General features: G+C 24.8%; 2 protein-coding genes across 2 annotated transcripts; both read left to right on the top strand.

Annotated features, from left to right (window-relative positions):
• Positions 1–4838: 4838 nt before the first annotated feature.
• LOC124919655 (11S globulin seed storage protein 2-like) lies at positions 4839–6963 on the top strand. The gene is made up of 3 exons (XM_047459958.1): positions 4839–5064; positions 5825–6545; positions 6634–6963. Exons 1-3 carry the CDS (start codon positions 4863–4865, stop codon positions 6785–6787), a joined length of 1077 nt encoding a protein of 358 aa, XP_047315914.1. The 5' UTR covers positions 4839–4862; the 3' UTR covers positions 6788–6963.
• A 2056-nt stretch (positions 6964–9019) lies between these two features.
• On the top strand, positions 9020–10034 carry LOC124921713 (dirigent protein 25-like). The gene has a single exon (XM_047462401.1). The coding sequence runs from the start codon at positions 9045–9047 to the stop codon at positions 10032–10034; it is 990 nt and encodes a 329-aa protein (XP_047318357.1). The 5' UTR covers positions 9020–9044.
• Positions 10035–13485: the final 3451 nt, after the last annotated feature.

Genomic DNA, 13485 nt, shown 5'->3' with positions numbered 1-13485 from the left:
CTTAATTTTTTTTATTTATTTATTCTTTTATATTTAAAATTCATTATATATAAAACTAAATTATTTATATTTTAATATATAATTTAAATTATTATTTTTATAAATTAAATTATTTATATTTTGATATATATTTTAAATTATTATTTTTATAAATTTAATTATTTATATTTTGATATATAATTTAAATTTGATTATTTTTTATAACTTTGATTATTTATATTTTAATATATATATATATATATATTTTTTAATTATTATTTATATATATAATAAATATTCGCTTTAACATTCTAATAAATAATTGATAAATACTAATAAATTTAAAATATTTTAAATATTATATATTCATAAAAACGTTTTTAAATTTATCAATTATTTATTAAACATAATAACATTTTTAATTAATATTTTAACCCTAAAAATAAAAATATGGTAATCTTTTTATTATATTTAATAAATAATTGATAAATTTAAAAACGCAAATATTTAATTATTATATTGTCATGGTTAAAATATTTTAAATTTATTAGTATCCAACAATTATTTATTAGAATTATTTAATATTTATTACACTATATATATAAATATATATATATATATATATATATATATATATTAAAATATAAATAATCAAATTCATAAAAATGATTATATTTAAATTATATATCAAAATATAAATAATCTAATCTATAAAAATAATAATTTAAAATATATATCAAAATATAAATAATTTAGTTTATATAAATAATAATTTAAAATATATATCAAAATATAAACTTTATATATAATAAATTTTATATGTAAAAAAAATATATAAATAAATAAAACTGAGTTTGAATACTAAACTAGATTAGTTTGGAAATGAATGAATGAATTAGGTTAGTTTGAGAAAGTGAACGCGAAATAAGGTTATTTTGGGAAACCATTCCGAAGGGTGGAAAAAATGGAAACAATTCTATTTTACCCACTTTTCAAACAATTTTTCCCAAACTACCCACATTTTCATTCACTTTCTCAAACTACCCATTTTTCTCTCTTTAAATCATTAATCATCATTTTAATTATTTTAATTAAACATATTCCACACTAATTCACTAATTACTCTATTTTATAAATATAAATATATATAATTAAAATTAATAATACATATATTTAATAAAATATATTACATTAATATTAAAATAATATATATATAACATATAATTAAAATTAAATATTATAAATTAAATCATTTAAATAAATATTATACACTAAAATAAAATATATTACATAAACTTTTAATATTATATATTAAAATAACACATATATTACATAAATATTAAAATAACACAAATATTTTATTTTTACTTAATTTTATAAATATAATATATATAATTAATATTAAACATTATAAATTAAATAATTCAAATAAATAGTATAAACTAAAATAAAATATTATACACTAAATAAAATAAACTACATAAAATTTTATATTTATAAAATTAATTAAAATAAATATTATAAATTAAAGGTGTATGTAATATATTTTATTTTAGTTTATAATATTACTTTAAATTATTTAATTTATAATGTTTATTTTAATTAATTTTATAAATATAAAATTTTATGTAATGTATTTTATTTAGTGTGTAATATTTTATTTTAGTTTATAATATTTATTTGAATTATTTAATTTATAATGTTTAATATTAATTATATATATTATATTTATAAAATTAAGTAAAAATAAAATATGTGTATTATTTTAATATTTATAGCATATATGTGTTATTTTAATATATAATATTAAAAGTTTATGTAATGTATTTTATTTTAGTGTATAATATTTATTTAAATTATTTAATTTATAATGTTTAATTTTAATTATATGCTATATTTATATATATATATATATATATATATATATATTATTTTAATATTAGTGGATTAGTGTGAAATATGTGTAATTAAAAGAATAATTAATGATTTAGAGAGAGAAAGATGAGTAGTTTGAGAAAGTGAATGAAAATATGGATAGTTTGAGAAAAAATGTTTGAAAGAAAGTAACTCCCTTAATTATAACTCACTTCATTATAAACACAAACACGTAACAATTTTTATCTATTAATTATAAATGTATATGTCACCATTTAATATTTTTCTCTCTTCAATTTTTTATTATTTAAAAAATAATATTTAATAATTTTTCTCTCTTTCATTTTTTAATATTTTATCTCTTTTCAATTTTTTCATTATTAAATTATTATAAATAATATTTTTAAATTATTAATATATATATATATATATATATTATAATTTTAAATTTATTATCAAATAATTTCTGTTATTATTTATTTTATTTTGACAAATTCTTAATTATTTTAATTATCAAGATGACTCAATTCAAATTATACCATACTAATATTCAACATAAATAAATTCAAACACTATGATAAGAACTAACCAAATATAATAATATAAACTCAGAATATATAATATTTTGAGTTAATTAAATTTATAATAATTTTAAAAGAAATGAAATGTGAAAAAAAAATTAAAAAGGAAAAAACAAGTAATAAAGAGTTTGGGTAAAAAAATATATATAATTTAAAAAATTATATATTTATATATTTGATTTATTTATTTATTATTATTATTATTATTATTTATTTTTAAAACATATAAATAAATAATTAATTATTAACTTGCAAAAATATAAATATATATATATATATATATGAGATAAATAATCAATTAAAAAAATAAAAAAAATTATATTTATTTTTTTATTCTCTTAAATATATATTTATCAAATATAATATATATTTTAAAACATATATATTAGGTTATTAATTTATTATTATCCTTATTATTACTCTAAAATTTTAAAAATAAATAAGTTAAATTACAAAATATATAAATATATGTTTATAAATTAACAATAGAAATAAATTATTATTGAAAAAGTAAAATTAAATTATTAATAAAAAAAATATTAATTGATAGAAAAGAGACAAATAAACATTTAAAATTATATTTAGTTATAAGTCTAGTTATCTTTTTAAATATTTTGTTCCCTTCTATTTTGTTACTCTAATTTAGAAAATATATATCTCATCTCTATTAATAAATTAATAATTTATTTTTCTTATTCAATTAACTATTTTTTATTTTCTATTTATTAATAATTTCTCTCTCTTTATCTATGAATTTATAAATATATATTTTAGAGTAGTAACAGAAGAATTAATAAATGAAATGACAAAAAAAAAATTAATATATATATATATATATTTAAATGATAAGAGCAGAAAATTTAATAAATAGAAAATCATCAAAACATTTATACTTTTAATCAAATATTATTTCACTTTAAATTATATTTTATTTTTTAATTTGTATCTCAATAGTTTACTATGAAAATTTTATGAAAAACTAATATTTGAGTGAGATTAAGGAAATTTCATAATTATATTATCTCATTGATTTCATAAGAATAAAGATTTAGATGGTATACTTTAGAATAACATTGGATTGTATGTTTGTTTGTATGTATATTTCATTCATAATATTTAGTATTTAGATGGTGTAATTTATATATAATTAAGAAGGGTACAATTAATTATTATTTATTTTAGTTGAAATTATTTTTATTATTAAAAATCATTTTATTTTTATTTTTTAATAAATAGAAGAGAATAAATTATTGAGCCCAATCAAAAATAAATAAATAATTTCTTATTTTCTTTATATATATATATATATATATATATATATATATATTAAATTTAAAAAAATGTATATATTCTTTTAAACTTATAAAATATATATATATATATAACAAACTTAATTATATATATATATAATAAATTTATATATATGTAACAAATATATATATATATATAATTAAAAAATATATTTTTAATAAATTAATAATAAAAAATTGATATTAAATACCAGAGAAATTATTTTAAAATAATTATTAAATACAAGACTTATAATAATATGTAATCTTTAAAATGAAAGAAAGGGAAAATATTATAAGTCCTATTTTAAAGGTGATACATCATTTACTATTCAATTTGATCTACAAAATCTTTTTCTCACTTTATGCTTACTAAAAAATAAAACATGATATTAGAGATTATGAATAATAATAGAAAGTTAGAAAAAAAAATTGTAGTCAAAATGTAGCAAATAGAATTAGACTATACATAATTGAAGATATTTATTTATCTCTATGATTTAAAATATATATTATATTTTGAGATTAATAATGAATAAATTAAATAACAAAATATATAAGTTTATTCCAAAGAAAAAACAGTATAATATTATTCAACCAATTTTGAAAAAATGTTTGATTTATTATGTTTTAGATAATTATTTTTAATATTAAATTATATATATATATTTTAAATTATATTATTTTTATAGTTTATCTTGTAGATAAGATAAGAAATTTGAGATGCTGACTATGAAAGACTAATGAAAAATTAGTATTAAATAGTAATTGAAGACAATTTTGGTATTATAATTAAGTAAAATATTTAGATAATATCGAAAAGATAGAATTAAATATTTTGTAATAATAAAAAATTGAGAAATTATTAAATAAATTTACGGCATTTTATTTATAAGTTGACGTGTATAATCAATCTCTTATGATACAAATATTTCGGTATATTGTTAGTTTTAGTAAAGAAAAGTCATTAAAAACACGTGTTTAGAAATGAGTGATATATAAAATTGTAACTGTGAGTCCTTTTTGAGCGGATCATCGTCACCTTTTTCTCTCCTTTCTTTACTATATATATATATATATCTTCTTCACAGCCTTTTCTCTATCTGTGATTTTCCAGTTAGAAAGAGAAAGTGATAAAATGGATATCGATCTTCATCCCAAGCTTGCCAAGAAGGTCTACGGTGGAGAAGGAAATGGAGGCACGTACTACGCCTGGTGCCCCGATGAACTTCCCATGCTCAAAAATGCCAACATCGGAGCAGGGAAGCTCGCTCTCGAGAAGAATGGCTTGGCTCTACCTCGCTACTCCGATTCCGCCAAGGTCGCCTACGTTCTCCAAGGTACCACCTCCAAAAGATTTGCTATCATCTTCATCTCTCTCGCTTTACATCGATGCGGATCTTATCTAATTTGCTTATCGAATTTCTGATTTCAATAAATAATGGGTTATGGATCATTTGATTTTTCTGATTCAATTTGTGTTCGTAGTTAAGATTTCTAATGTTTGATTCTGCTGATCTATTGGTTTCTTGATTTGATCTAATTAAGCATGATGATGCTGAGTGAATATGACAGAGTTTAATTAAATCTTATCAATTCCTAGAACAACGACCGATTTGATTTACTGAATTTGATTTGCTGTTATAGCGGCAGATCGGATGCTACAACTTGGAACTGAATTTGATTAGTTCTTTCTTTTATTAATCTTTCATTTGGCAGAGATAATCATTCAATGTTTACCCTAATCACAAATGAAATCTGGATCTGTAGTTGGCTTGAATCTCGTTCTCATTAAGAGATCGTGTTATATTCTAGGATCTTCAGGTGTCATCCTTATTATTATTTTATATTGGTTGTTGTGCGGTTGACTATTCAGAAACAGTGGGAAAATGATAGATTAGGTGTACATAAGAAAAATTGGATGTAAATAATGAACAGTGACAATAGATTCTTTTGTAGCTGCAATGGGTGTTCTTGAGTTCTTAATTTCCAGGTGATCAAATCATGAGAAAAGAACTTAATTGATTCTGTTCGAAACAAAACCCCTTCATTGAAATTATGTTTTCTATTTCTAACACTCGACGATGGTTACCATTATAGGTGCTGGTGTTGCTGGGATTGTAATGCCAGAGAAAGAAGAGAAATTAGTAGCGATCAAGAAGGGTGATGCCCTAGCTATTCCTTTTGGATGTGTTACCTGGTGGTACAACAAGGAAGACGCAGAGCTTGTAGTCCTCTTCTTGGGTGAAACCTCAAAAGCCCACAAAGCCGGTTCTTTCACAGATTTCTTCCTAGCAGGCACAAACGGCATCTTCACAGGCTTCTCAACAGAGTTTGTGAGCAGAGCTTGGGACTTGCCAGAGGATGTTGTCAAGAACCTTGTAAGCAAACAACAGGGTTGTGGCATAATCAAGGTTGATGCAAGTTCCAAGATGCCCGAGCCAAAGGCTGACCATCGCGAAGGAATGGCACTCAACTGTGAGGAAGCTCCTTTAGATGTTGACATAAAAAATGGAGGAAGGGTGGTTGTTTTGACACCTAAGAACCTTCCATTGGTGGGTGAGGTTGGACTCGGGGCTGATCTGGTGAGGTTAGACGGTGGTGCTATGTGTTCGCCGGGGTTCTCGTGCGACTCAGCCTATCAGGTGACCTATATTGTCAGGGGAAGTGGTCGGGCTCAGGTTGTGGGAGTAGACGGGAAAAGGGTATTGGAAACAACTGTCAAAGCTGGAAACTTGTTTATTGTGCCTAGGTTCTTCGTGGTCTCGAAAATTGCTGATGCAGATGGGTTAGAATGGTTCTCCATCATCTCAACACCAAGGTAATATATAATTAATTAACTATCTGTTTAAAAATGTTATGAAAGTTGTTTTTACTGATATGAACTTGGTGTGTTGTTGTTCTTGCAGTCCTATATTTACTCATTTGGCAGGAAGTATTGGGACATGGAAGGCACTAAGTTCCGAGGTGATTCAGGCTTCATTGAATGTGGATTCAGCTCTTGAGCAGGAGTTTCGCAAAAAGAGAGCTGCTGAAGCTATCTTCTTCCCACCTCCAAATTAAGAAATTCAAACATATCTGTCAAGTTTTTAATTCCCTAGTTAAGTTTTAATTTCCCAGTCAAGTTTTAATTTCCTTTCTAGACTGCAATAACATTCCCCATTAATATGGATTATCAATGCTTTGGAACCCTGTTTTTTTTTTTTTATTTAATAAAATATTGTTCATCATTTGGATGATTTCATATTGTAATGCAATTGGAATATGAGTTTCCAACCATTTTGATTTCATAAAATTTGGCTGACTCTGGCAGTTTTAGTGTTTTGATGTTGAGAATTTTGGATAGTCACCAATTTACAATAAACTCAAGGTCTAACCTTTCACTATCACACACAAAGTGTGGCATATATATGAACATAATCACCATAAATAAATTCAGTATGTTTCTCTTTTTCAGTGTGAATATTAATCATTTCTGAAAATTGTGCCAACAATAAGGTGGTTGAATTTTTTAAAAGAATATAGTACACCTCATTCTTTGTTTTTATTAACTTATCATCTTTTCCGATGATATTTTACCCTTTCCAACAAAATCATATTTAAACTTAACTGATAATGCCTGACTTGTTTAGAATTCCATTATTTTATATGTTTGGTATTAATTTGATTCTTTTTAAATGATATTTTAAACATTTATTAATATTATGAATTGCTCAACATTAACTGAATGGCTACAGCTACACATACTATACAGAGCCGGTCTAGGTAAGTCCCACAAGTACATAGGCTAAAGCAGTCCACACACCAGATAGTCTATTTAACCAAAAAAAAATGTTTTTAGTTAAATTTATTAAAAAATTTAACATATAAGTGTGTATCTTAATAGTTTAAAATGAAAAAAATGTAATTTTTATTTGACTATGAATTTTATTTTCACTAAAAGCAATTTTTTTAAACTGAAATAAGGACAACAAAAAAATATTCATTCACATTTTTCTACATTGAGGATGGACGGCCTAATTTTCGGGACCGACATTGATACTATGGTATGTATTTCTTTAGTTCAAATTAATGAAATCTTAATTTAAATATTTATATTACAAACACGATTAATATTGCAAAAGAAACGTTATCATAGCTGAGATTGAAGTAATCAAATTTGCAATCATCACCGTCAAAACCTACGATCCTACAATGGGATGATTTTAAATTCTTTTATCAAAAAGTTGTTAATGATTGGGCTTGTTGGATCTTTGGTCATTGGGAATTTTTCTCTTAAAAACCATGTGTGATGAAATTTTAAAAAATAGTTTTTAAGGATTAAAAGTAAAAAATATCCTTTATTTTTAATGATAAATTAATTTTATATAATTAAATAAAGAATAATTTTAGTATTTAAATATATAAAATGATTGATTAGATGGTTGAAATGATTGATTAGATGATGTTGAGTTTTAGGATAAAATTCTATAAATCTCCCAAATAACATGAAACGCATTTTAAATTTATTGTTTCAGATTTGGTGCTCCACTCTGTACCACATTTATGAAACGAGCCATAGGAACATTTCTTCTATTACAAATAAGCCAATTCGTGACGACATCCTGCAATCTTTTCAATAAAATTAGGAATACAAAATTGAAGGTTTTTCTATAGCTAAAAATCACACTGCACAATGAATCACAAAAAGACACAAAAAAAATGGAAAAATAGTGGATCGAACAAGATATTGACGTGTTTAAATATTTACTCTTTCAATACTTTCAAACGATCTAAAAAAATGAGGAAAAATATAACAAAACCAACAAATAGATCTAAGTTTGAAAACAGAGAACCGTCGACAAAATGATGAAGAATGTAGAACAATTACAAATGAAATCAAAGTAACTCACCCGAAAAAACCATCATTGAATGACTATCAAAGTCCACGCTCAAAATAGTTTTTAAAATCTATAAATATAACTTAATTTAATCTAATTTAATTTCTCGTATGTTTTTGCCACTAAGTTGTTTTTGTAAACTTATGAAATATATATAGCAACTTTGATAAAAATAAATAAATGAAAAAATATTAAATATGTATATATATTTGACATGGGAATATATACTTTAATACATCCTTATTATATAACTAATCCAATAGGGAATGAGTGGAATTAGATGAAAAATACCTACTCCATGTCATCAACTCCTCCATCTTCCATATCACCAAACCAGTACTCTTCAATTCTTGATCAATGTGTGTAGTATATATATAGAAGACAACCAAATTATCAAATCATCATCATCATCTCTACAATTCAAATCATTCCACAAAGTCATGGCGAATCAACTTCTAATCAACAACATTGTCTTCAGCAGCCTGCTTTTCCTGGTCCTCACCATCACTATAGCCTCTGCCAGTCGAATGCTTGACGAAACCGACCCATCATTAGTGGATGCCGCTCCTGCTGCCGCCTCCACCACCCCCATTTCCGGCGTATCTCCGGTTGTAACCACCACAAGCCCTGTTTCCTCTGCTGCTTCAAACCCATCATCTGTTGTTGGTGGGGCAACAGCTGCAAACACAAACTCAAACACAGTGGGTAGTGGCGGGGGCGCCGGTACTGGAGATAACCACGACATGATATTCTTCATGCACGACATTCTCGGCGGCTCAAACCCAACAGCCAGGGCTATGACAGGTATTGTAACAAACCCAGCAGTCAATGGTCAGGTCCCATTTGCCAAGCCCAACGGTGCTGTCCTTCCAATCAACAATGGATTACCTGTAAACAATGCCAACAGCGCTATCATCAACAACAACAACCTCCCATTCCTAACAGGTCTTGGTGGGACAATCCAAAATGTTGGGCAAAACCAGAACACAAACGGAAACAACATCATCGGTGGGGTATCGGGTTTCCCTGTCCTGAACAGTGCACAGCTTCCTTCAGGGAGCACTTTCCAGAAATTAATGTTCGGGACTATAACAGCCTTCGATGATGAACTTACAGAGGGACATCAATTGGGATCTGGGTTGGTCGGGAAGGCGCAGGGGTTCTATGTGGCTAGCTCAGAAGATGGGAACAGTCAGACATTGGCATTCACGGCTACGTTTAAGAATGGGGGTTATGAGGACAGTATTAGTTTCTTTGGGATACATAGGATTGCTGTGTCGGAATCACACTTGGCCATAATGGGAGGGACTGGGAAGTATGTGAATGTTAAGGGTTTTGCCGTCGTTAAGACTTTGCCTCCGGGGACTAACCAGCAAGAGACCGACGGGATGGAGACTGTGCTTGAGATTTCTGTATATCTTTCTTATTAATAATTTTACTTCTATTTGCATTTCCTGCTTATTATTGTGTACGTTTCTTTTCTAAATCAAATGATCCTAATATATGTATGGTTTGCTTTTATATATTAATTTATTAATTGTTTGTTGTAGGTGTTGATCTATATTTTGAACTTGTTTCATTTTGAATTTTTAATCTTTAGAAGAAAAATATTTGATAAAAGAAATATATGTTATTAAAATTAAAGTAGGAATATTTCAATAATTTTTTTTTATATATATGTCAATTTTTCAAATTTAATATGGGCTTTAATGAATTACATATGGAGAAAAAAAAATAGAAGGAGAAGAAGAAGACAAAATGTGAATAAGATAAAAAAAAAATAATCTAAATTAGCACAAAATTCTCTTGTTCGAATAAGCAAATGGAGCATAATGTTTTGATTATTTCAACTTCAATTTTTTTTTCTTCAAATGTTCTTATATTATTTTTTATTCTAAATTGTCCATTACATGATGAGGGGTATAGACTTGACTAATGTAACTCAGAACCGATTTCAAGTTTTGGACCGTGCAAATCCAGATTAAAAAAGATTATTTTAGTTGTCCTATATTTATTTTTACAATATTAAAAAATAAAATTGTTTTTTTATGAGATTTGAACTTTTAACCTACTAAAAACAATTAGTTTTTATCTTGAATCACTGTACTATACTAATTTATATTTAAAAATTTAATAAATTTAACTAACTATCTTATTTTTTTTTTTATTGAATGAGCTACCCTAACCCGAGAGTTTGCTAGGCTTACTCCGGACTGGCCCTGCTAATGTTATTGTTTGCTCCCACCTTATTTTTTTTCTCATAAGTCAGTGACTATAAGTGTCATGTCCCAATAAAAGTTAAAAATATTATGCAGAATGACTCACATTTCTATGACAAGGTCTCAATAAAAAAGAATGTGGTCGATAATTTTCTTGTTCTTTCTTATTGAGACAAGATTCATTGACCAAAGCATAAATAAAAATCACGCTTGTGACATAATTCCTTTTAATTTTTTATTTTTTAAAATTAAAATTATTATTTATTCTAATTCTCAAACATAGGTAAAATTTATGCTAATTTACACATTTCATTCATAAATTTCTAAAAAAAAATTCAAGCCCACCCATAATTTTTTTCATACACATGCCCAACTTTAAATCATGAATTCGTCTCTAAAAAATAAATCCTATGTGAGATCTTCCTAAAAGAGACATTCATTGATTATCGCGAAGTCTATAAGAGCATCAGCAGTGCACAAGACCTCTACCCTCTTATTTTGTCAAATCAATATTCCACCTCAGCAGAAAGCGGACACATGTTGTACTTGGGCAAAACACTTCAATGCTTCCGTCCACCCTCTTATCTAAATTAAATGTGAATTTTATTTATACTATTTTAAATAAATAACTAATTTATATTATTATAACTAATATTAAATATAGTATATTATAGAAAAATTTGAGAATTTAAACTTTTAAAACGTTAAAACGTGTTAATATAATTAATAAAAAAAAATATATTAATTTATTTAAAATATATATTTATTAATTAAATATATAAGTCCTATGTTATATATATTATAAGAAAATTTGATAATTTCACCCTTAAAACATGTTAATGTAATTATAACTTAAAATATTTTTATAATTTAAAATATATTATAATATTTTTATAATTAAATATATAATTAATATTTTTATATTATAGTAAAATTTTAGAATATATATTTATTTAATGTTACTTAAAAATAGTAGGAAAAAATAGTATAATTAAATATATAACTAATATTCTTATATTATAGAGTATATTATATTATATAATAATGAAAATGTCAGAGTAGGGCATGACCGGCATAGAAGGCACTGCCCTCTTTTTGCTTGTCTGGTCATGATGCTTTAATTAACCATGACTACATTTTTCAAAAACTATCATTCTCATTTTTAAATATGGCCAATACCTTGCAAAGAAGAATCATTAAAAATTGTATTGATTATTTTTAATCTTAATTCAAATAAAAATATATAAATTCTAAGTGTTTTTAAATGAAAATAGGTTAATAAAATAAATGAAAATGCAATAATTTTAAAGTGGGGGAAAATATATAAAGGATGAACATACCTAAAAAAGAATGATAAATTATATATATATATATATATATATATATATATATATATATATATATATATATATATATATATATATATATTATATTCTTATTCAAAAACATTTAAATAAAAAATTATCAAATCATACTATACTTAAAGTCACATCAACCACAATAAACAATAACATAGGATTGGAATAAATTATTAACAACATGATTTTTGTCATGGATTAAATAAATAACTTATCAAATGTTTTATAAAATGATTAGAGTTGTTACAAAATATATTATTTGAAATGTATTTATTATAAATGAATATTTAGAAACTACTTATTTTATAAATGTTTTTAATAGTATATTGTATGATTATTTTAATTATTAGAGATGTTTTGGCGTTGGAGTTTGGACCATCAATCAGGTGGGGGATTCGTGTCACGTGCCCTTTATAGAAAATGGGTATAGCTAGACATGATATCATGACAGGACAAATTAAATTTTAAGACCGTTTTAGAAAAATAAATATTAAAACCTTTTGTATGCAAATTTGTAATTAATTTTGTTAGGCATGGTTGAAGGCTTTGGGTTATTAAAATAATGAAAAAAAAATATAAAAAAAAATGAGACGGCGGATTTATAGTTATTATTCATCTCTTATTACAGTTAGACAGGAAGAAATGATGTTTTTTTTTTTTGGAAAAAAAATGGGACAACGGATTAAGTATGTAGCCCGCAAACACACTTAATCATTTAACCAGGCACAGAATTTGTCGTCTGACGGACTCGAACCCAGGAACTTAGGGTTGGTATCCACCTCTTCCTGGGTTCCTGGGTTCAAGCCCGTCAGACGGCAAGTTCTGCGTCTGCTTAAATGATTAAGTGTGTTTGCGGGCTACATACTTAATTATTTGCCCCATTTTTTTTTCTTGAAAAGATAATGTTAAAATGTGGACAAAGGGGTATATCAATAGATTTTAAATATATTTTTTTTAAAAAATATGATAATTTTTTCAAAATCATTACCAATAATTTTTTTTCGCTCCATGTTATTTAAATAATCTGGACCAACCAGCCTTATTTTAAAAATTACATCATCCCACCCCATCAATGAATCTAAAATATATTTTTAATTATTATAAAAAAAACACTAATATAATAGAAAACCGTTTAAGCCAAAGTAAATAGTTTATGAATGTTCATGTCCTTGAATTGATTTGTTTTGAACAAAATAGAGGGTAGCAAAATAAAAAGAAAGAAAGATACACATTTGGTATGTTACCAAATTAACCTGAAAAAATGGAACTAGTCATTCAAGCACGCATATACCTTTAAGAATATT

This window comes from Impatiens glandulifera, chromosome 1, assembly GCF_907164915.1.
Source record: "Impatiens glandulifera chromosome 1, dImpGla2.1, whole genome shotgun sequence".
Lineage (NCBI taxonomy): Eukaryota > Viridiplantae > Streptophyta > Magnoliopsida > Ericales > Balsaminaceae > Impatiens > Impatiens glandulifera.
Note: the sequence above shows the minus strand (reverse complement) of the source record. Positions and strands in the feature narration are given on the sequence as shown.